The 26,166-nt window shown below is 43.7% G+C and overlaps 1 protein-coding gene across 1 annotated transcript in view; it reads right to left on the bottom strand.

Annotated features, from left to right (window-relative positions):
* LOC128472849 (uncharacterized) overlaps positions 1-26,166 on the bottom strand; it is a 58,086-nt gene that overhangs the window by 24,748 nt on the left and 7,172 nt on the right. Inside the window, exons 4-6 of the mRNA XM_053454816.1 lie at positions 1,865-2,074; positions 957-1,166; positions 392-601 (exon numbers count right to left, since the gene is read on the bottom strand). Of these exons, the coding sequence (XP_053310791.1) occupies positions 392-601; positions 957-1,166; positions 1,865-2,074 (630 nt within the window). The remainder of the gene's footprint in view (positions 1-391; positions 602-956; positions 1,167-1,864; positions 2,075-26,166) is intronic.

The raw sequence follows: 26,166 nt of genomic DNA, 5'->3' as shown, positions 1-26,166 counted from the left end.
ACAATATGAAAAGATTTTACTGTGGAAATGTAACTCCACGGGAGAAGCAGAAGAGGAGCGGAGAAGGAGAAGTGGGAAAGCAGAGACAGGGAAGTGGTTTTTGGAGAAGGTAGGGAGAGAATAAGTGAAAGAGAGTGAGTAAGAACAATGAATTTAGTTTCAGAAAAAACACCCTCCGAATTTCATCCGAACCAAAGGGGCAGGAAATGAAATTCATTCTCCGAAAACAAATGGACCAAAAAAATAACAAAAATGTGTCCAAATTCAGTTAGGTATAGACTTCACCATGGAAGGAAGGTGCTTTTTTTTGTATATTTCAATATATCACTTGTTTATATCCTTTAAATCCCATAAAATTCCTGAGCCGGCCCCGTGTTTGCCGCGTACTCACCGGTGCAGGATACAGGTTTATTCCAGTCGCTGCCGGTACCGCTGCTCTGACAGGTGTATCTCCTGTGTGGAGGGTAATACCCGGTCTGGCACCCCACGGCTATAACATCCCCCGGGTTATAATATTCCTGGGAACCACTGGGTCTGTTTCCACGGTTTATAACCCCATTAATTGTGGAAATTCCTCCTCCCGCTGGTTTCTTACATTGTGCTGTGAAGACATAACAAATATCAATAAATCGCGTCCCTCGCACTGAATCTCATAATTTATTCACACAAAATAAGTGAAAGAGAGTGAGTAAGAACAATGAATTTAGTTTCAGAAAAAAAAAACCTCCGAATTTCATCCGAATCAAAAGGGCAGGAAAATAAATTCATTCTCCGAATACGAATGGACCAAAAAAAACCCAAAAATGTGTCCAAATTGAGTAAGGTCCACGCGTACAAGTGTAGACTTCACCATGTCAAGGAGGATTTTTTCTTGTATATTTCAATATATTACTTGTTTAGGTTCTTTTAAATCCCATAAAATTACTGGGCCGGCCCCGTGTTTGCCGCATACTCACCGGTGCAGGATACAGGTTTATCCCAGTCGCTGCCGGTACCGCTGCTCTGACAGGTGTATGTACTGAGTGGAGGGTAATACCTGGTCTGGCACCGCACGTCTATAACGTCCCCCGGGTTATAATATTCCTGGGGATCACTGCGTTTGTATCCACCGTTTATAACCTGATTGATTGTGGAAATTCCTCCTCCCGCTGGTTTCTTACATTGTGCTGTCAAAACATAACAAATATCAATAAATTGCGTCCCTCGGAATGAATCACGAATTTTATTCACATAAAATATGATTTCATCCCCCAACCCCGGCTGATACCGGATACTCTGAGGTTCCTGATTACAAAATTCTCCCATTTGACCAATATATTTACACTGCGTATACCTCACACCCATCCCCCGCTACAATATTCAACAATATGAAAAGATTTTACTGTGGAAATGTAACTCTTTCCATGCACTTATTCTACCACCAGCCTCCACGCATCCCACAGGAGGAATGGGGGAGAGGCCGTCACTGTGGTGCGCATGGAGGCTCTGTCCTACTGCAGACGGAGCATCAGAGGAGAAGCAGAAGAGGAGCGGAGAAGGAGAAGCGGGAAAGCAGAGACACGGAAGTGGTTGTTGGAGAAGGTAGGGAGAGAATGAGTGAGAGGGAGTGAGTAAGAACAATGAATTTAGTTTCAGAAAAAACACCCTCCGAATTTTATCCGAACCAAAAAGGCCAAGAAACGAAATTCATTCCCCGAAAAGGAAACCCAAAATTTGTCCAAATTGAGTAAGGTCCACGCGTACAAGTGTAGACTTCACCATGTCAAGGGGGATTTTTTGTTGTATATTTCAATATATTACTTGTTTAGATTCTTGTAAATCCCATAAAATTCCTGAGCCGGCCCCGTGTTTGCCGCATACTCACCGGTGCAGGATACAGGTTTATCCCAGTCGCTGCCGGTACCGCTGCTCTGACAGGTGTATGTCCAATACGGAGGGTAATACCCGGTCTGGCACCACACGGCTATAACATCCCCCGGGTAATAATATTCCTGGGAATCACTGGGCATGTATTCACCGTTTATAACCTGATAGATTATATAAATTCCTCCTCCCGCTGGTTTCTTACATTGTGCTGTCAAAACATAACAAATATCAATAAATCGCGTCCCTCGGAATGAATCTCATAATTTATTCACATAAAATATTATTTCTCTCATCATTAGTATAATAATTAGCACAATATAAACTGGGAACACAAGCAGATCCGGGATATATTCTACCAGACACCCCCCATCGCCCGCAATAATATACTACAATTTGAAGAGATTTTACTGTGAAAATTGAAAGATATAGAGCCCCAAACACTAGACAATTGGTATCCTGATACCGGATACTCGACCAAAAAACCACGTGTTATTAGGAGGGAAAAAAACGCTCCTTTAACCACATGGGGGGTGTGGTAAGAGGCGGGCCTGAGGCGGGGCTATCTCTGTAACTGAATGGGGCATTTAGAGGAGGAATAATGGGGTTTTATTTACTCCGGTTATTTTATAAATTAATAACCCTAACCCTGTGATGCCCTCATACCCAGCAGATTCCTTGATTTCGCCTCTATGGGCCACCTCAGTTACTTCCTCGTTCTCCTCTAACCTCAGCTTTTCCTTAAACAAGTAACAGGGGGCGCCACTAAACTCGTCCCCCTAAATACCAAACTCACAAATTCCACATTAAAAATATCCGTGTCCTACTGGAAGACATATCTATATGCTAGATATCCAGATAGGTGGAGGCGCTGCTACATGTATGCCATTCTGCCCTTAGCAGAGTCTCAGGATTTCACTGTAGGAGGTCACCAGGTAGCCATGGAGAAGATTATCAAGGCTCAGTATGATCCCACTCAAGAAAGGACTACATGTGTAAAACGGTTGAAACTGGATTAGCAACATAGGTGGGCTATGGTGGTCATAGTCTGGAAGTCCTGGGTAAATGTTAATTGAAAAGTGAATTCAAAAACAGAAGGCAAGAGCTGAAATTTTACATTGTGGACACCATGAAGCCTGTGTTGGGGCTCAGTGCATTAAAATATACGCAGGGTTGTCTTATAATTGGACTTCTAATGCAGGTTGGACTATAAGACTAAGGTCCAGGACCCCCGCAGTGCTGCAGGGGACCTTGATCCTCCTCTCTGGCAGCGGGTGAACGCCTGCTTGATGCGCACAGACAACCTCCGCTGCTGCCGGCACTTCCTCTGGGGCTTCTATGACGGAACTCCGATGTCCCAAGCGGAAGTGCCGGACAGAAGCGGAGGTTGTCTACGCTGGCTACCCCCACTAGACACCCCCCACTAGAATCTAAGATGAGCCCTACGACTGATTAAGGTTTGAAATACATTCATAGAAGAGGTGCACACAGCCACACGTTCCGGTTTTTTAGTCTCGCAGCCAGAGCCGGCCTTAGGCGTTGTGACGCCCTGTGCGGACTACTCCTCTGGCCCCCCCTTCACTACACCTCCCCTCTGCCCCTTCAAACTACCCCCCTCTGCCTCTTCAAACTACCCCCCCTCTGCCCCTTCAAACTACCCCCCTCAAACTACACCCCCCCTCTGCCCCTTTAAACTACACCCCCCGCCCCTTCAAACTACACCCCCCCTCTGCCCCTTCAAACTACACTCCCCCTCACTTACCTTGTTGCCGGAGTCGTGCGGTGAGAGCGGGAGGCATCCGTCTTCTCGCTCTGCCGCAGTGCCGGTATTTCATGTTGAGCGCCGGAATAGTCCGGCGCTCAACATGAGATGCCGGCACCGCGACGGAGTCACGGAGAGTGAGGGGCGTCGAGCGGTTGCTGAGAACTTAACGAGCAACCTTCGGCGCCCCTGCCCGGGACTTAGATTATAGCATCAGGTTTATGGTTTTTTTTTTTTACTTTATTTAACATGAATAATAAGGCCAGCCCTGACTGCGTATACCTCACACCCATCCCCCGCTATAATATTCAACAATATGAAAAGATTTTACTGTGGAAATGTAACTCTTTCCATGCACTTATTCTACCACCAGCCTCCACACATCCCACATGAGGAATGGGGGAGAGGCCGTCGCTGTGGTGCGCATGGAGGCTCTGTCCTACTGCAGACGGAGCATCAGAGGAGAAGGAGAAGAGGAGCGGAGAAGGAGAAGCGGGAAAGCAGAGACAGAGAAGTGGTTTTTGGAGAAGGTAGGGAGAGAATGAGTGAGAGAGTGAGTAAGAACAATGAATTTAGTTTCAGAAAAAACACCCTCTGAATTTCATCCGAACCAAAAAGGCCAAGAAACGAAATTCATTCTCAGAAAATGAAACCCAAAATTTGTCCAAATTGAGTAAGGTCCACGCGTACAAGTGTAGACTTCACCATGTCAAGGAGGATTTTTTGTTGTATATTTCAATATATTACTTGTTTAGATTCTTTTAAATCCCATAAAATTCCTGGGCCGGCCCCGCGTTTGCCGCGTACTCACCGGTGCAGGATACAGGTTCATCCCAGTCGCTGCCGGTACCGCTGCTCAGACAGGTGTATGTCCTGGGTGGAGGGTAATACCCGGCCTGGCACCGCACGGCTATAACGTCCCCCGGGTTATAATATTCCTGGGAATCACTGGGGATGAATTCATCGTTTATAACCTGATTGATTATATTAATTCCTCCTCCTGCTGGTTTCTTACATTGTGCTGTGAAGACATAACAAATATCAATAAATCGCGTCCCTCGGAATGAATCTCATAATTTATTCACATAAAATATCATTTCATCCCCCAACCCCGGCTGATACCGGATACTCTGTGGCAGAGCCGGCCTTAGGCGTTGTGGCGCCCTGTGCGGACTACTCCTCTGGCCCCCCCCCCTTCACTACCCCCCCTCTTCCCCTTCAAACTACCCCCCTCTTCCCCTTCAAACTACCCCCCTCAAACTACACCCCCCCTCTGCCCCTTTAAACTACACCCCCCTCTGCCCCTTTAAACTACCCCCCTTCTGCCCCTTCAAACTACCCCCCCTCTGCCCCTTCAAACTACCCCCCTCTGCCCCTTCAAACTATAACCCCCTCTGCCCCTTTAAACTACACCCCCCCTCTGCCCCTTTAAACTACACCCCCCTCTGCCCCTTCAAACTACCCCCCCTCTGCCCCTTCAAACTACCCCCCTCAAACTACACCCCCTCTGCCCCTTTAAACTACTTTTTTTTACTTTATTTAACATGAATAATGTTAAATAAAGTTTTTAAAAAAAACAAACAAAAAAACCGACGTTTTAATTTAAGTCCCGGGCAGGCGCCCCTGCTACCCCTGCTCGCAGCACGTGCCTGAAAGTTTCTGTCGGTCACCAGACACCACAGAACCTGCAGTCTTTGTCGCCGTTTTTTCTTCCTTTTAGCAGAAAGTGGAAGTTGAGCCTCAAACTTTATGAACTGACATCTTTACGGCAGAAAAAAAAGAGAAGTGATTCTAAACAAATTCTTGTAACCCCGCGCTCCCCAATTTACAGGGAAATGCCTTAAAAGGTAAAAATATAAAAAGAGACCGGTGCGACTTTAACACAAACGGACGCAAACGCTTTCGGCTTTTTATGCCCTGTTCAGCCATAATTTCTGTCTATTTGTACAGTTTTTTCACCGGCGTGGGACCCATCCTTCTGTACTCCTGATTTTGGTCACCCTTCATATGTCTGGGATTTTAAACCTAATTCCGGGGTAAAGATACCCATTACTGATTTTAAACGGAAGGTTTTTACATTGACAGAGAGGTCACAGGGTCATGACTCTGCCCAACAAAACAGTATCATTCTTTGAAATTTGGCTGCCCGATGCATTTCGCTATTTGGACCCATCTTATCATGTCTCTTCGGAGCATTTGGATGAATGTATGGATTTTTAGCTCGGAGCATTTATCTTCACTGGGTCTCATTCATCGCAGCGTGGTGGTCCCATCATGTAGCTGAAGCTCATATAGCTGCATACGTTTCATTGGGATATTTATCTCGGTGCATATGGGTATGTTTTAGAAAATCACACGATTTCGTCATGTTTTTCTCAGACTGGATATGAGCCAACACAGAAAAAAATGATAACGTTTCTTTGGAAGGATGTGTGTAACCTCAGGACTACCCTCTCCGTGTTTATGTTCAGCCGCAATCGTTAGTCCCACAGTAATGGATGCAAAAAACCCCCTCCAAAACAGGTCCTGCCGCTGGCATCTAAAGAAAAATCTCACATGGTGCTTTCTTCATTCAATCTCATCGCTCTCCTCTGCCGTATATCCGAAATGTTGCTGCTAGACTTATGATCCTCATTCTTCTCCCCCTCTCTGTAAAACCTCCACTGTCTCCCTATTACCTTAAGAATTCAGTTTAAAATCCTCGTCCTAACATATAAAGCTCCCAAGATACTGCCCCCATAATACTGTCCCCATAATACTGGCCTCCATGATACTGGCCTCCCATAATACTGCCCCCATAATACTGGCCCCATAATACTGGCCTCCCATAATACTGCCCCATAATACTGGCCTCCATGATACTGGCCTCCCATAATACTGCCCCCATAATACTGGCCTCCCATAATACTGGCCTCCCATAATACTGCCCCCATAATACTGCCCCATAATACTGGCCTCCCATAATACTGCCCCATAATACTGGCCTCCCATAATACTGGCCTCCATGATACTGGCCTCCTATAATACTGCCCCCATACAGCTCTGCCCTCATACAAAATACTCCCTTACTTCTCATGGGCTATGGCTCCCCCCTCCTATTCCCTGGTATGGCCCCGTACTTCTGGAACTCACTTCCACCAAACCTCCAGCTTTCACCCCTTCTCAAAATTCAAGAAAAATCACAAAACCCCCCATTTTTCAGAGAAGCCACAATCTGTGCAGTCAGAACTTACCTGCCACTAATACCCCCCACGCTACATTTCCTCATTCCTTATGTGTCTCCTCACCCCATCCCCTATAGATTGTTAGCCTGTGACTTGAACCCTCTCCACCTCATGTTCCGGTTTGTCTCCGTCTGTCTATTCTAGTTCTGTCAGACCTCTGGAATATTTGTATTGTGAAAATGGGCCAAAAACCATTGAAAATAGTCCAAAACCCACATTAACTCTCTCACACTCTCATTTTCACTCACACTCTCTCATGCGCCCTGAATGTTTCCCTACCTTCTCTGATGACCACTTCCGCTTTTGCTTCTTGCATCTTCTTGTTCTGCATCCTCCTCTTCTCCTTTCTCCTCTCTTCTGTCTTCTTATCTTTCTTCTTCCACATCTCCGTGGACATAACGACCAGCAAACATCCACCAAAATGGTGGAGCTTCCAGTGACATCCTCCCCTTATTCTCCAATCAGGGGAGACGGCGTCACCAAAAGCTACGCCATTTTTGTGGATGTCTGCAGACATGTGGACAAAGAAAGAAGAAAGAAAAGCAAGAAGATGCGAGACACAGAAGCGGAGCTGCGAGACACGGACGCGGTCGGCAGGGAAGATAAAGAGTCATTCAGAGTGTGTGAGAGAGTGGGAGTGAAATAGACTGCAAACTGCTGTTGAAAATATTTGTTTTTTTTTACTTCTTTTTAATCTCTTTTCTGGGGCCCTCATTTTCGGAGATTCATACGAATTACCAAAATCGCCAAATTTTTTTAAATTTCCAATTTGTTCGACTTTGAATGCGCAAGTCTAATGCATTGTAAAACGGGCTGCAGAAATTGTTTGTGCTATTTAAAAAATAATAATAATAATAGTAATCTACGCTGATGCCACCATTCCTTTCACAACTGCCGGAAGCTAAGTCTTGCACTGAACCTACACTAACTACCCCTTCAATTCCCAATTTAAAATCTCCTCCAGCCCCCTCATCATTGACAGGCGGTTCACGTCAATGAAAGTCAACACAAAGAAACACAGTCGAGGTTCAAAAAGATAGAGGAATATCACTCACACTCAAGATTAATTATAAAGTTTGCCAAACTAAATTGAGCTGCAGCTCATCCCTGCTTCAGAGTCTGTCGCCGACCGCAAAGTCTGCCCAGTCCTCTAAAACCCCAATCCTTGCTTCTCGCACGACTTTTAGCACTTCCTGGACTATGACTCCTGAATCATCACCATTAACATCAGACACACATACCCAGACACAAACACACAAAAGTATCCAGAAACACAGGAACACTAACATACAGACACAATACCACACCCAGAAACACACACAGACACAATACCACACCCAGAAACACACACAGACACAATACCATACCCAGAAACACACACAGACACAATACCATACCCAGAAACACACACTAACATACACAGACACAATACCATACCCAGAAACACACACAGACACAATACCATACCCAGAAACACACACAGACACAATACCATACCCAGAAACACACACAGACACAATACCATACCCAGAAACACACACTAACATACACAGACACAATACCACACCAAGAAACACACACAGACACAATACCATACCCAGAAACACACACAGACACAATACCATACCCAGAAACACACAGACACAATACCATACCCAGACACACACACAGACACAATACCATACCCAGAAACACACAGACACAATACCACACCCAGACACAATACCATACCCAGAAACACACACAGACACAATACCATACCCAGAAACACACAGACACAATACCATACCCAGAAACACACACTAACATACACAGACACAATACCATACCCAGAAACACACACAGACACAATATCATACCCAGAAACACACAATAACACACACAGACACAATACCATACCCAGAAACACACACAGACACAATACCATACCCAGAAACACACAGACACAATACCACACCCAGAAACAGACACATTACCACACCCAGAAACACACAGACACAATACCATACCCAGAAACACACACTAACATACACAGACACAATACCATACCCAGAAACACACACAGACACAATACCATACCCTGAAACACACAATAACATACATAGACACAATACTATACCCAGAAACACACACAGACACAATACCATACCCAGAAACACACACAGACACAATACCATACCCTGAAACACACAATAACATACATAGACACAATACCATACCCAAAAACACACACAGACACAATACCATACCCAGAAACACACACTAACATACACAGACACAATACCATACCCAGAAACACACACTAACATACACAGAAACACAGGTACACTAACATACACAGACACAATACCACACCCGGAAACACACAGACACAATATCATACTCAGAAGCACACACTAACATACACAGACACAATACCATACCCAGAAACACACACAGAGACAATACCATACCCAGAAACACACACTAACATACACAGAAACACAGGTACACTAACATATTACCATACCCAGAAACACACACTAACATACAAAGACACAATAACATACTACTCCGACACACACACAATCACACTAACATACACATAAACATAGGTAAACTAACATACACAGACAAAGAAAAAATGTCGGTGCGCTAAGCTAGTCTCAGGCTCAAATAATACAAATGTGTAATACGAGGCCTACCAAACAGGTGTAAGCATGCTGCAAGAAACAGTGTATTGGCTGTACAATGTATACAAAAAACAAATACTGTCTGCCCTTCTCACCCTAATAAAGTTGGCAACAAATATGTAAACATAATATAAATGAGAGGTTTTGGTTATATGAATTGGCCAAAGCATAATTAAGCTCACCCGCCACGTCAAGGCACATACACAGACACACTACCATACCCAGACACACACAATCACACACAACTCACCGCGGAAGCCTCATTCTGTCCTTAATGCTACTACTGCGAGGGTCACACAGTGTAAGGTGATCCCACGCAAAGTGCCACCTCTGTCAAAGTGCGGCCTGGGTCCCATGGACCCCCAGGGACCAATGTAAGGACCAGCTCTGCTCACAGGCTTAACATACACAGAGTGCTGCGTGTTAGTAATGTAAAGGTTATAAAAAACACTAAGAAAATTAAATATTATATATATGGTTGTTTTTAAATCAGGCAGCTTAATAAATATATTTTGGGTACGTTGTCCCATTTTGAGGATAAATTAAATACCTGTAAACTGTGAATAAATATGTTTTTACCTTTTTTCCATTTTTTTTAATTTTATATATAAAATTAATGTCATTTTATCTAACTTGGTTTAGAAAAACAAACAAAAAACTCTCCCAGGGTGTAACAAAGACATAAAGCATAAAAATGGCTCTGGTCCTATTGTGTCAAATAGCCCTGGGGTTAAATTCCCTCACTATATTAACCTTTTTTCACTTCTGCTGGGAGGATGCTCCACTTATCTACCGACCTCAGTGGAGATGTTGGTTCCATAAAAAGCATTATTAGAAAGCAGGCTGCTCTGAGAAATATTTTGTTACGTCGGATAAACAGAGAAAGTTTATTTTGGAATTTCTCAAATGTGATGGCGTGTAGGGTGTGATGGTGACAACATTTCCATTAAAAAGAAGCACAAGCAGATTGTTCAAACACGTGAAGTGGAGAAATAGATACAAAAACAACCGAATGTCTATGAAACCCAGGTGATTCCGTCTAAACACTCGGCACAGCCTCGGGGCAGCCAAACGAGAAATAAGTGTGCGAAATAAACCTTATACCCCATGCAGGGTGACGTAAAAATGTGTAAAATTCCCTCACATCACATTAAGAAATGTTTGAGAAACAAGAGAATTCAGCAGAATTAGGAGATTGAGGTATAAAGAGACATTTCCATATCTCACACCCTACCTTCTCCACACATCATGAAACCTAAAGACAGGAGGAGATCGCTGACCCGAAGTGTTTGTTGGGAGGAACCTTTCTCTGGAGGACGTTATTTAACAGCAGATGTAATCTCTGAACTCGCTTCCACCTGGCCTTGTTCTAGGTGCTGATGGTGATTGGCGCTGCGCGATCGCTTACCTGGGTCGGAGGCTTCAGATCCTGACAATGTCAGGGTGACCAGGAGCAGCCCGAGGGGCAGACACATAATGTCCAGTGTCCGATGTCCGAGCTCACTGCCTCCAGGCTCCACAGTGAATCCCCCCCCCCTCTGTCTCGCTCTATCTACCCCGTCTACAGGAGCAAATGAGGAAATAAACGTGTCGAGCTCGGTTAACCCAGTAATAGGAAGAAACATCCTGTCTGTAGCGAAATCTTTTGTAGAACGAATACGTTTATCTGTGCATTTCCTGCATCTATAGGATCTCAGACTCTTCAAGATATTAAGGCTTCTGTGATAAAAGTGGGGTAAACATTACCTGTTCTGTCTGCTCATATGGATAACAGAATCCCCCCCCAATAAGCATACCTGGGAGCTCTCCGGGTTTGACCCAGAGATCTCCGGGTGAAGCACCGCTTCTCTGGTTCTCTGGGTCAAGACCCAAATCCTCCTTTAAATGGGGGGTTTCCCACTGACGTCAGCGGGAACTACCACCGACGTCCACCGTCATTACGGGACCACCAAACGACATCACGTCAGTAGGCAGTCCTGGCCGCGTCCCGCAAGGAAAGGCTCCGGGTAGCCAGAGCTCAGAAGTTCCCAGGTATGCCGATAAGTGTCCTCAGGCAGCTGGGGTTCAGCACAAAAGGGAATCATCACAAAAAAAAAATTAATCACCTGTTTAGAAAAACCTCTCTGTTTGCCCTTTTACAGTGAAAAAGAAAGGTGACCCTCTTTGAATTCTATGGTTTTGAACATCAGGACATAACTACCATCTGTTCCTCAGCAGGTCTAAAAATTAGATAAATACAACATATTACACTGTCATGGTTTATTCAACAAAAAATAAAGCCTAAATGGAGAAGCCATGCGTGAAAAACTAAGTACACCCTTACTGCTTTCATAGGAATTAAGATGCTAAGTAGAAGACAGGTACTGCCAATCAAACACCTTTGATTAACTGATCATCAACGAGTGTGACCACCTCTATAAAAACCAAAGTTTTAGCAGGTTGCTGGCCTGGAGCATTCAGGTGTGAGTTAACACAATGCCAAGGAGGGAAGACATCAGCAATGATTTTAGAGAAGGAATTGTTGCTACCCATCAATCTGAGAACATATCAGCACAAACATCTCATACCAACTGCCAAGCTCGGTTGTGGAGGGGCAATGATTTGGGCTGATTTTGCAGCCACAGGACCCGGGAACCTTGCAGTCATTGAGTCGCCCATGAACTCCTCTGTCTACCAAAGTATTTTAGAGTCAAACGTGAGGCCATCTGTCCAACAGCTAAAGCTCGGCCGAAATTGAGTCATGCAACAGGATAATGATGCCAAGCACACCAGAAAATCTATAACATGGGTAGAAAAGAAGAGAATCAGGATGTTGCAATGGCCCAGTCATAGTCCACACCTTAAGAGAGCTGCGCATAAATAAACCCCTGCAAACCTCAATGAACTGAAGCAACGCTTTAAAAAAGAATAGCCCAAAATACCTCCACAACGACATGAGAGACTTTCAGAAAACAATCACTTCAACTTATTGCTGATAAAGGTGGTTCTACAAGCTATTGAATCATAAGGTGTACTTAGTTTTTCACACATGGCTTCTCCCTTTTGGTTTTATTTTTGTAGAATAACTCATGACACAGTGTACTATGTCATGTGCTCATCTGAGGTTGTATTTACCTAATTTTTAGACCTGCTGAGGAACAGATGGTAGTTATGTCCTGATATTCAAAACCATAGAACTCAAAGAGGGTGTATACTTTCTTTTTTCACACTACTGCATGTTTTCATATTTATTGCCTTTGTTTCCATCAGAGACCTCAGATTAGGGCCAGCAACTCTGAGTATGGGAGATTGTTCACCTGTCCAGGTCTCCAGCAGGAGGCTCTGTGGTTTCTGGGATTCCTCTCTCTCCATGTCCCCTGCTATCCCTGTTCATGTTCCTGACACATCTGTGGCTCATCCACTACTCAAGGGCCTTAGTATAAGATGAGGTTGCCTCAGCTTCCTTTGGCAGGAGTATTGTCGTCCTGGTGATGTGTGCTTATTGGATTCTGGTTTTTCACTCCTCGGTATGGGCTTTTTGTCTTGTTATTCAGTGCCTCCTCTTACTGACCCTGGACTGTACTTTGTTTATGCCTCTGCCTAATTTCCATGTTCTGAATTGAGGCCTGATGATATTCCGGAGCCTTATGCCCATCTTGCGCAGGTTTAAAACCCTTCCTGTATTACGGTATATCCAAAACCCCAACATTGCACAACGAGACCAACCTGCAGCAAAGATGTTTTACATTTACGTTTCATGACATCCAATCTTAGGGATATTAATGAGATAAAATAGGAAAAAAACAATATTCTATCACATGCATCTATATTTTATCTCTGATCCTTAATCCTTTCAAATCACAGCGAAATTCATCATTGAAAATGAGATATTATATCACCACGATAGTTCATCCAGATATCATTTCACGTGGAAACAGATTCTACAAAATGTCTCCATGATCTGCGCGGATCATATCGACAAATTATCTTCAAAACACGTCGAAATAGATCATGACGTAGAATACAGAGTATTATCGATCGCTTATCAGGTATTATGGATCCGGGTGAAGCAGCACGTCGCAGAAACATCTCCCGTTTATCAGAATGACATCACCGTATATATATATAATATATATATAATATATATATATATATAATATATATATAATATATATATATATATAATGTGAGTTAATATCAAACCGGTTCATTCCCAGTCCTCCCAGCAACCAGAAATAAAAGAGAAGATAATCATTAGACTGGTAACAGAATGATCACCAAATCTCACTAAATTAACCATTTAAAGACACTCAGATATATCTGTACTTTAATAACGACTATAGAGTATTAGTGAGCTTTTTAATAGATGCAAATAATGTCAAAATTCAGAAAAATAGACTTAATTCCATGAAAAAAATCCCTTTTCCATCATTGTGATTATCACGGGTTATAAACTGCGCTCTCACAAGCCGTCATATACAATAAATCTATTATTTCCCCAAAACAGGGATAATCTCCTCTGTATCGAAGCAGACAGAACTCTCTTCTATTCAGAATAATAGAACCGTTATATTTACCGCCACTGGCCGCTGCCGTCCAACCGGCCCCTGTAGATATAATTCCCGGTTCAGTGGGAAAATTAAGCGGAGGGAAAAAGAACTTTCATCAAATTCGGCAATCTCCATAAAATTCCAGTTAGCCGGAGAAGATAGTAAATCCGACAATTATTAGATAATCAGAACAATTATCAGAGTAAAAATATGGTCCAAAATCTCGGAAGCCCAAAATTAATTATTTCTCTTTCTCGTCTTCTTCCCCACTTTATCTAAACATAAGACTATGCTTATTACCATAATCTCCGCCTAGTGATTGAAATCCTCCAATCAGAATTATGATATTAATCATTATAATTAGAAATTTCATAGCACATTTACATCATTTTATTTCCGTTATTCACCGCCGAGAGACGCTCCGGTCTAAGAAATCATTTTAAGAAAACGTCTGCTGTTTATACTCGACTCCATTTTGTGTTTGTGTCTTTGTCTCTGACTCCATTTTGTGTTTGTGTCTTTGTCTCTGACTCCATTTTGTGTTTGTTTCTTTGCCTCTGACTCCATTTTGTGTTTGTTTTTTTGGCTCTTGACTCCATTTGGTGTTTGTTTTTTTGGTTCCTGACTCGATTTTGTGTCTGTTTTTTGGCTCTTGACTCCATTTTGTGTTTGTTTCTATGTCTCTGACTCCAGTTTGTGTTTGTTTGTTTGGCTCTTGACTCCATTTTGTGTCTGTTTCTTTGGCTCCTGACTCCATTTTGTGTTTGTTTCATTGGCTCCTGACTCCATTTTGTGTCTGTTTCTTTGGTTCCTGACTCCATTTTGCATTTGTTTCTATGTCTCTGACTCCATTTTTTGTTTGTTTGTTTGGCTCTTGACTCCATTTTGTGTCTGTTTCTTTGGTTCCTGACTCCATTTTGCGTTTGTTTCTATGTCTCTGACTCCATTTTGTGTTTGTTTTTTTCTGGCTCTTGACTCCATTTTGTGTCTGTTTCTTTGGTTCCTGACTCCATTTTGCGTCTGTTTCTTTGGCTCCTGACTCCATTTGGTGTTTGTTTCTTTGGCTCCTGACTCCATTTTGTGTCTGTTTCTTTGGTTCCTGACTCCATTTTGCGTTTGTTTCTTTGGCTCTGACTCCATTTTGTGTTTGTGTGTAATATGCTAAAATATACTACCCTTGCTTTTCAGCCTAATATATCCGACACCAAGAAAAGGGCCCGTTAAGAAAATGAAATCTCTAATAAGCCACAAGATCTGTGCCCGAGGGCAGAAGATTCTAACATGGCTGCTGGTCACAGTCTTTCTGCATCTCTGTGCCCCAGTGGCCCCAAGTTTATTCCAAAGGGTGCATTTGACAGGGTGGAGTATATGCCCCGCTGGGGTATTTTAATATCTTTTATTCCCCCTCTTCCCACAAATAGTTTTTTATTTTATTTGGCACCCGTCCCCCATCCCACTGAGCAAACAGGCTATAGGTGGGCATTTTACCCCACTGTGGGTTACTCACAGACCACTAGATAGTTTCTGTTAAATCCGAGTCATGGGAGGGAGAAGATCACGGACCCTCAATCAGTTCCTTCGTTTTTTTTTTCTACTCTCTAGAAACACAAATTTGCATTTTTTGCGGTATTTTGTGACTGGAAATCTTAACTTTAAATAGAAAGTCGAAAGTACAAACTTATAACATAAAGATTCCAAACAACCAACGGGAAAAAGAGGATCTAAACCAAACTTTCGCAAGAAAAGAAGAAGCAGGTGCAGGGGGTGGGGGAGGGGTGCTGCGCTATAAGCCCAAGGCTTGGCTACTGAATTGCATGAGATCGTACGCTTTCAAGACTGATTATGTTATGGAGTTCAACTACCGGGTAGTGGATACATGGAACAACCTCCAAGCAGAAGCGGTAGAGGCTAATACAGTGAGGGAATATAAACATGCACAGGATAGGCATTCGGCTCCTACATCTAAGGTGGTACCACGTATCGAATAAGGTTTAACCCATGAAGTGCCAACCACATTACATAGCAAGCACGATAAGAGACCTTTATTAAAATAGAAAGCCACACGTTTGCTTTTCAGTCACGCAGACTTCCTATTACCATGAAGAGGAAGGATCCGCTGCCTTTGGGCCTAATGTGGCCGCTTGCTAATATGAGAACAAATGGTTACAAAATACAAAATTCCCAGCATGCTCTGGCTTTTATCAGAATGTCTTCTGTTTTGCCCTCTACTAGGTACCCGTGAAGAGTTTAAATATATATTTTTATATGGGTGCGCTGTTTATAAGATGGTCGCCTAACCATAACAACCAGCCCGGCACTCCAAGGGTTAAGGTCTTTAAAAATGGGCCGGCTCGATGGGTCACATGGTTATTATCAAACGCTATGCCTGGGAACCCTCTGCTTCGGCAGATTCGGAGTTAATGCCGAGATCAGAAGATCAAATTAACGGTTAATTAATGGCGAGAAAGACGAGGATCAAGAAATGCAGCAAATGACCTTAATAGTTGCAACGATACTCCGGATCCGGACTCCGTCAAACCAATCAAAACACGGTTTACAAAATGGGTTCCCCCAATTATTTCCCCATAAATTCCAAACCAAATCGTTCAAGTCCAAAAAAATGTTGCCCTCTTTTTGTGGCTGAAGGAAAAAAATGAAATGTATTTTTCTTAAAAAATTTCTTTATGTAGTTTATTTTTATTTGAGGAGGGGTTAGGTGGGGGGCACCAGTGACATCATAATTCCTCACCCCTGTATCTCACAATATCTTATTATGCTGCAACTTTCATTCCCACCCCAAATATATTAAAAAATAGAAGTTCTAGGGTTAATCGTGTTGTATAAAGACCCTAAACACGTTTCCCCAATTCTGTACCATCTCCCCAGCTGTCTCACGCGGGGTTAAAAGCCCTGCCCCTGTATTCAGGTCCCCATCGTAAATTCTCTAATAGCTAGGAATCAAACGAAATAAATAAAAATAACAAAGACCCGACGCGTTTCCAGGTGAAACTCGGCTTCCTCAGGGGTCTAAAAAAGTTCTTTGGGGTCTGAGCGCCAGATTTAAAAGTCTGTAGCTGTTCACCGATTGGTTCCAGTAGCGGTGGCTCGATCCCATTCATCGTCCCCGGATCTTCCAATCGGATCCTTCTACTCAGAGAACGAATGAAGCAGTCAGGGGCCCGGAGCCACTGATATAACCGCCCCCCCAAACCTATCCTACTGAATGAAATCTCAGGAGCCAATAGGGTCACAGCGATCATTCATCAGCATGCGCCGAACAATTAACAGAAATCAATCCATTCATTGGTTCCTTCAGGTTATTGGCATTATTACGCCTACTTATCTATATACGGCGTATCTATCCAATCCGATTAAAGATCACCAATTACCTCATTACATTATCTTCATTTATAACTGAAACGAATCATTAATCATTAATAATAGGCATTTGGGTAAATGTTTAATAAATCAATTCGATTAAATGATGGGGTTTAATAATGATGTTTATCACTCAAAATGAATTTAACCCTTAATATTCTCATACAAAATGAATCAACCGGGTTTATTATTTTATCCCTTTCGCTATTCGATATTAGCATTTCTTTTAGGACTATCGTTAGGGATATTAATGGAATTAAATATGAAAAACCAATATTTTATCACATATGCAAATTCCGTCGCTATTATTATTGTAGGATCACATCCACAGTCAGAGTGACCTCATATATAATCTCTGATCCTAAATTATTTCACCAAAAATCTATAATTCACACGATAAATGAAATCACAGCGGTAGTTAATCGAGATATAATTTATTGTGAAAAGGAATCTATAAAAGGTGTATTAATAATCGGGTGTAACGCCCTGGCTTATGGCGCCAACTCATACTGAGGTGCAGCACACATCACAGTGCAGAAAACGTCATCAAAATGACATCACCCAAGATAGACAGAATGTGTCACCAAACGGTTAACTTTCACTCCCCACTCAGCAATAATGAACTCAAAAATATGATGTCCGTATCTCACCGTACTACTCCGTTATAATGTTACTAATAACGGCAATTAATAAAGACACGACATTTACAGATTATCCGAATATTAAAATCACCGCTAAATACCGTGCTCGTCATTGCCGTGGTTTCAGGATATAAATTGCCGTATCGTAAGCCGTCATGCTATATATCCGAAAACGGGATGAACTCCCTCGAAATCCGCTTCTATTTAAGATAATACGAATATTTACCGCCTCCTCTTGCCGCCTCGTCCTGGACGGGAAAATCCAGGTTCAGTGAAAAATCATTTGGAAAAAGAACTTTCTAAAAATCATTCGATTGCCATAAAATTCGGATTCGCCCGGAGTCAACGTTAAATATAAAGCAGAAAAACAAATAATTCTGAGTAAAACAATAATAGGGGAGAGAGAGAATTTAAGGATAATCCCTCTCTTTACTCGATTTAACCGAATGGCGGGAAACATCTGGTAGCAATGAACTGTTTTCTTCTCCATTAGACATTAAATCTATACCATATTTCTTACAATCCCTTCATTAATAGCTATGGGTGCCAAGGTCCTCAGAGTACAGATCCAGAGGAGTCTTTTTGAAGTAATGCCGGTTGCCCCCCCCATCCCCCGGCCCCTGCCGTGACCTTCTCAATGCCGATGAAATGGAATAAAAAATCTTGAGATTTAGTTTGTGTGCCTGTTTATTTATTAATTAAGAGTTCAATAACGCTCCCATTTTGGGTTCCGATGTCTTCAGTGGGATCCAAGTCCCGAAGAATGTGAGGTCACGGTGCGGCGAGCGCAGGCCAATGTGTGACATCATCTGAGTGAAATGTTTCCTGTTCGATCTTCAAAGGTTCTTGGTATTTTCATAAATAACATCGTTTGGCTTCTCTTTAAGCTGAGCAGCGCTCCCTTCCTCTTCTAAATAACAATAAAATACAGAAATCAGGCAATTCCTTCTCACATGAAACATGCCAGTTACATGTAGATAACCCCCAGTCCTGCGACTGCCTCCATGTTACACGCTCTGAATCATGACACATGCAGCGTGTTTCCATAGGCGTATATATGTGTTTTCTATACTCATACCTACTAACTCACTAGGTGTGACGTGGAGTCTCCGGGCGAGGCGCTGCTTCTCTGGGTCTCCAGGTCAGTTTTCCCATTCTCTGGAGAGTGAGTGCAGAGGAACCCAGCCTTGTGTCCTTCCTGATGAATTGGTCTCACCAATGACCCAGATCTCCAGCAGGCAGTCAGAGCTGATGGTGACTGAGCCCAGATCTTCAGGGCCGTTTATGAAATATTAAGGCACATACAACAGTTGCCACAGGGACCCAGAGGGGCAGATACCTGATATGCAACCCAGGACTTGTGGTAATTTCCAGGCGCAGCACACTGCTTCCAGGATTTAGCTCCATCACTGTGCTGCGCATCTGGAATTGACCACATTGTGTCAGTGAGGGAGCGCGAAGGATTGTCTGTGAACGACATCCCGGAGGTGAGCAGCCGAGGTGGTAAATTAATCATGGGAGGAGGAGGAAGAAGGGGCCTTTTTCACTAATTGCTCCAGGACCCCAAGAGACCTAATCTGGCCTTGGAAATTTGATATGACTTTGGTGCCTGCTGACTATGTGCGGTGGGACCTAGGACACGCAACAAGAATGTTTTCATTCCTCCTCCATCAGTTCAGCATTTTAAGAGGAGCCTGAGCCGGGAAAAGCAGTAAGAATGACATCCCTCAACCAGACCACTCTAACTTCATTGTTCCAGTCCTGAGATGGGGTAAATAAGTGGAACAGCCCCCATGCAGAAGTGGTAGAGTGAGGGAATGCAACCATGCATGGGATAGACATATGGCTCCTGGACCAAGAACTGATTACAGCAGGAGAAGCAGGCAGACTAGACGGGCCAGATGTGGATGATCTGCCGGCAGGTTCTAGGGTTCTATGCCTGGGTTTCCTGCCCCTCTGTGGGTCACTTGTGGTTCATTCACCTCTACTACACGTTTTAAACATGGTGTGAGAGGAGCGATGAGGTCTCCACGTTTTAGAAGCTGCCCCCGAGTGCTGTAAGAATAAATGTTCAGTGTATTCCTTACTTTGACATTTTCTCCTCACACTAAGACACGCCAGGACCACGGGAATCAGAACAACGAACACGGACTTCACCATCGATGACACGCCGAGGCTGTCGTAGAAAAGGTATTATTATATAGTCATAACTCACAATGTCATAAACACAGCTTTCTGCTTAACCCAGAAATACTAAAACACGTGACGCGCACGCATCACATAAAGAATAACGCGCAGCAACAATCACAAGCTGTTTTACAGAAACTTTTATTCATTTCTATTCTGAGGGCAAGAATCATCAGACCATGGAGAACGAGGGCGGCTGCAGGAAACTGCCCCCCCCCCAAAAGATACGTATTAAAGTACTCATAAAGTATCTTCATATACATTTGTTACCCCCCTGGGATCGGAGTCATTTCTGCGGCCGCTGATTTACCTGCAGTTCCCACGCAGTGACAGCAGATGGCGAACTTCTGAGCAGAATATTCAGCGCTGCATTTACTTTCACTTTCAGTTCAGTGCTGGGGGTGAAAGGCGAAGGAAGGACCCCCGCTAAACAGTGATTGGGGACCGGGATTGGAGTCTGGGATTAGGGCCTGGAATTTGGGGTCTGGGATTTAGGGTCTGGTATTGGGGACTGGAATTGGAGTCTGGGATTGGGGCCTGGGATTGGAGTCTGGGATTGGGGTCTGTTGATCAATGTGCATTTGAAACGTTCTGGAAGAAGCACCCAGAAGACCAAGATGCAGGACTGTCATGGCGGAGATTGCTGTGGACAGGGAAGGCAGCCCAGCAGTAGCTGAAGGAGCGAGCGCTCCCCTCCTGAGCTCTTAAATCTTAAAACTTCTCGCCCCGTCTCATGACGCGGCCCCTGAACCTTCCTACACAATTAAGAGACCCTGGGCCTCTGGTTCTCTCTGACATACATTACCCGAGCCATATGGTGGATGCCATTATTATATGACCCAACTAACTGTACCCAACTGCCCCGAGGGTGAGGCCTGGGGTGGGCCGCAGTATTGGTCGGGGGGAGTGAAGGTTATATAGATACTGGAACACCAGAATGTTCTGCGCTATATTGACTATTGCATTATTTAACCCCTATAGTATTGTGTTATTTTGCAGTACAACGTTAGATTTAAATTCTGTGTCAGGGTTTATTCCCAGCTGGACGCCGCATCCATACCCATCCAAAAACACGAAGATTCTCCCCAAACGCTGAAGGAATGTAGAAAAATCAGTTAAGTGGAAGTGAAAGCGTTTAAAGGAGGGAGACCCAAAAACAGATAATTTACCCGCCGATATTAATGAAACTTACTATGTGTTAAACGCACGGCGTCTTCCGGCTGTAGGAATCAGAGAACACGTCTGATTAGTATCTCCATTTAATGACATCGTCACTAATACAATCCACGTCTAATCTCACGTGTCACATGTCAGATGTTCAAGTTAAAGAGGTATCTCTCTGACAAGGGGAGGGCAGGCACCTTCTGCCCGGGGGAACAGGTAAAAACACGGGGCCACATCAGCCCCTTCCAAATAACATACACACTCATGCTAACACACACACGGATTCAGGCGAACACACATACACATTCATGACAACATACACACGAGATTGGTGGCAGCCTGTGGCAGACCTGGCAATATATTATCAGTTTTCTGCCCTAAAGTCCTCTCTCTTCTCCTTGTTGGCCTGAACATTAAACCCTCTCTTTATTAGAAGTGTCGTTACTGAGGCGGCGCATGGACGGCCTTTAAGTGTTAATAACAACCCAATGTGATTCTCACCTGTAAAAGTCCCAACGATAGAGCACGAGGATTTCTCCACCTCGAAAGAAAAATGACATTTAAATGAAAGTGCATGGGCCGTGCACGCGCAGAGTTAACGTGGTGATTTTTAGCATTTAACGTCATTATGTTACTGTTTTGGTAAATAATATCTTTTTTTTGCGTTTTAAATTTTTTAAAATCCAGAAATCTATCCCCCAACACCCCATGTATATAATCTGGTATTAAAGGGTTATAGGACTACATACATTTGTCTCCACGACAAGCGTTACGCGAAACACTTATCGCTCACTCGTACACTGGAGTAAGAGGTGAGTATAGTGAAACGCGTTAGGTGTTTATCTCAGGTCTCCCATCTGGGAGCTGCGTCCCTGCTGTTTTAGACTATGTGTTGGATCATGACTTGTTTGACGGCTCCCGCCGGGACCTCTTACATCCTGCTTTCTGTGCTTTCTTTGATTTCAGTGGCACTCTGTGGAGATTCCGGGGGGGGGTGGCCTGAATGTTGTGGCCCTTATTTGAGCTTGTGTATATACTTCTGTGCATCAGCGGCCCCTTTGGAAAATGCACTGGATCCTTTACTGACTTGGACGGGCCCCATTGAAGTCTATGGAAACCATTCAACCTAACGAAGGTTGCTATACACATTTCAAACACTGGGGGGCGCTGATGCGCAGAAGTATATATACCGTACATCAGACCTGGGCAAAGCACGGCCCGCGGGCCACATCCGGCCCGCTGAATAGCTCGGACCGGCCCGCAAAGAGTGTCCTGGTGACTCACCAATGAGTCCGGTGTCAGCAACGGGAAGCAGCGAAACTATGCACTCCGAAGCCTTGTTCATTTTGTTCACTTCTGTGCTGTGCTAATAGTTATTCAGGCCTTACTTATTCAAGCACCTCTACCAATGACGTAGGCTTGAATAACTTTATTAAACAGCACATAAGTTAACAAAATGGACAAGGCTTCGGAGTTTGTAGTTTCACTGCTTCCCGATGCTGAGTAAGTGATGCCACTGTAACTTCTGAGTGCCAGGATGCTCGTTGCGGACCTTGGGGAGTGCCAGGACAATCGTTCCACGCTCGTCATTGGTAAGTGTCAGGACTTTTCCCTTTGCATTGTAATTACAATAATAATAATGCTAATAATATTCACTTTTTAAGCTCTCTTCTTGGGGCAGCTCTCTGTGCCCTATCCTAGGAGCATACTACTGTGTATTAAAAAAATCTATTTTCCGAGGTTAGCTGTTAACCCTTAAATATGGCGGCTAACATTAAAAAAAGAAAAATTGATGCAGAATGCCCCATTACGGCAATGTGCATGGAGCCTTCGTATGTTGGTCTGGCCCTCTAAAACCATTCCAATTTCTCATGTGGCCCCATGGGAAAATTAATTGCCCACCCCTGCCGTACATGCTTCCACGTAACAGAAGACCTTTTTATGAAGCACATATGAATGAATTTGATTGATTTTTATTACTTTTGATTATTAAGTCTTCAGTATGGTTTGTTCCTTTTTTTTAATCCAAAGACAGGTAGGAGCCCCTCAAGTTATTGAAGCCAATGACACTAAAAGCCGTTGGTCGCGTTACACAGGAAACTCGTAAACTGACAAATGAAGTCAATTTACAGGGACAGGTGACTGCTGGCAGACCTACCTCTCTCCATGTGCTGGAGACCCTCACATATACTGTGTACATCTGATTGGAGATAAGAGGGGCATTGAAGAAGCCGCTGTAATGGACTCCATCGCCCAGGGTCAGTGTCATGGGCCTGTTGAGGTTTTGCGGTGGTAGCAGAGCCGCCGTGTACAGACTGTTGCTAGAGTGGTAGTGAGTACTATTGTATCCCATGCAAACATCACTGGAATTCGCTGCCTGTCCCACGGAGAGCATTATCTCGTACGTTCTGCAGGAGGATAATGTTATTTGTTAATAATATTTTGTGAATAAATGTTCTTGGAGATTTTCTTCAATGTATTGAGAGACGGGTTTGACTAGGCGGAGCTTATTAACAACATAAAGAAAGGGTTAACCACAAATGGCCTTTCAGAATATTTTAGGCTTAAAAAGAACCAGAATCCTTCAGGCCTCAAGTTTGTGCCTATTGAGCTATTAGCAGAAAATTGGAAGGGGAGGGCAGTCTGTCTGCCGGTGCCTGCCCGGTACCCTGCAGCTTTATTCCTTAGGGAAAAGAAAAAGTGTCGGTGCGCTAAGCTAGTCTCAGGCTCAAATAATACAAATGTGTAATACGAGGCCTACCAAACAGGTGTAAGCATGCTGCAAGAAACAGTGTATTGGCTGTACAATGTATACAAAAAACAAAAACTGTCTGCGCTTCTTACCCTAATAAAGTCGGCAACAAATCTATAAACATAATATAAATGAGAGGTTTTGGTTATATGAATTGGCCAAAGCATAATTAAGCTCACCCGCCACGTCAAGGCACACTCTCAATAGGGTGAGAACCTACTCTTACCTCCTACATAGTGGGCACACAAAGCAGTTTATACTGCTACCAAAACCTTATTAATGTGTTGGGGGAGGTGCAATTAAACCTCCTCCCTATTAACCCCTGGACAGCAAGCTGCAACCAGACTGATGAGGAGCCAACATATAACCAAAACCTCTCATTTATATTATGTTTATATATTTGTTGCCGACTTTATTAGCGTAAGAAGCGCAGACAGTTTTTGTTTCTTGTAGCTTTATTCCTTACCCTGAAGGAAAAATATTTTTCTAAGGTTGGAGGAAATTAAGTGCCCTGCTACTACTACTACCATATCACCTTCCTAACTCTGAGGGATCAATCCATTAAAATATTCAAATATGCTCTTTTATCAGCCACCCACCTGATTGGTCCGTTGATGTCAGGTACCGGGTGGAGATGCAAATCATGCGAATCCACACCCCGAATGTTTGCGACTGGGAGAGGAGGGTCTGTGGAGAGAGATGGGCAATAGGAACGTGTCGATTTGCGGATGTTTAACGTTTTCTTTTCAGTTTTGCACGGACTCCGGCGCGTTACTATACTGGAGCGCTCCTTAGTTATCGGAGTTAGTAAAGGAGACGTTTCTCCTCTCCAGGGACCAGGAAGCATTACTAAACCTCTTGCGCATGCTACGTAGCGCTCCAACGGAAGTCGCGGAAACAGCAGCCAATCACATCAGTATTTATGTAGCAGACACGTGATTGGCTGCTGCTACTACCTGATTTCTTTAGGAGCTCAGCTACCACTGACTAGACTGCGAGTTCTTCTGAGCATGTGTAAGGAGCATACGTAGGTATGCTCCCAGCTGTCAGCAGAGGATGCTAGGGGAAGAATGAAGTAAAATGAACCAAAGTCCACACAAAATGGAAAGCAATATGTATTTTACATGGAAATGGGGATAATGGCGATGTGACACGTAGACACAAACCTTAAAACCAGCTAAATAAGAGCCTCCTGCTTATAACGGACCATGTTGTGATATAAAGTCATAGAGGAGCCGAGTATTGTCCCTCCATAGTTATTGTGTTACTTTGGTGTATAGATTTTACAGGGTGATTAAAGTAATTGGCGGAATTTCGGGCCCCTGGTAGGCGATCATAAAATGTTTTCATTTCTTTTGGAGTAAATCGGATTTCTCTCCCCCCTGTCAGTTGATAACATTTTCTTCAGTTGCACATGGAATTTAAAGACTAGGGTGGGGTGGGATTGGCGGACATCGGGGGGGGGCTTCTACTCCTCGCTCTGTTAACCTTTTTAGATTTTGTCTTTCTTTGCTGCTGGGCGATAATAGGGGAATCATGACTTCATGCCACTGCGCCAGCAAAATATTCGTTCCTGGTGGGAGAGAAATACGTTTCAGATTAAAGGGGCTCTGTACCTGCAATGGGGGTCTCGAGGCTCCATTGTGTGTCCCCCTCGGCTCCTGCTGATGTGAGACCTCGGAGGTTTATGGTGTAATTAGTCCCGTATTTGAATGGTATTTTAAATTCCGTCACGTTGGGTGGAAACCGGAGGGATTCATTCTCAGCGAAGGAATTATTGTAATCTCTCCGGGCTGAGATATTCATCTGGAAGAAACAGATATTTCCTTAGTGACAATCTTTTTTCCTGAATCCGTGAAACTATCTGAGACACAGTGAGGCGGCTCCACGCGTTGAGACTTAGAGAGGGTCGGCAATTGTCTGTCTCTCCACAGGCTCGTTTAATCACGCCCGGCTGTCACTAGAAGCCGGATTTTGTAGTGATTATACCGTCC

The sequence above is a fragment of the Spea bombifrons genome, chromosome 1 (assembly GCF_027358695.1).
Source record: "Spea bombifrons isolate aSpeBom1 chromosome 1, aSpeBom1.2.pri, whole genome shotgun sequence".
NCBI classification, from domain to species: Eukaryota; Metazoa; Chordata; class Amphibia; order Anura; family Pelobatidae; genus Spea; species Spea bombifrons.
Note: the sequence above shows the minus strand (reverse complement) of the source record. Positions and strands in the feature narration are given on the sequence as shown.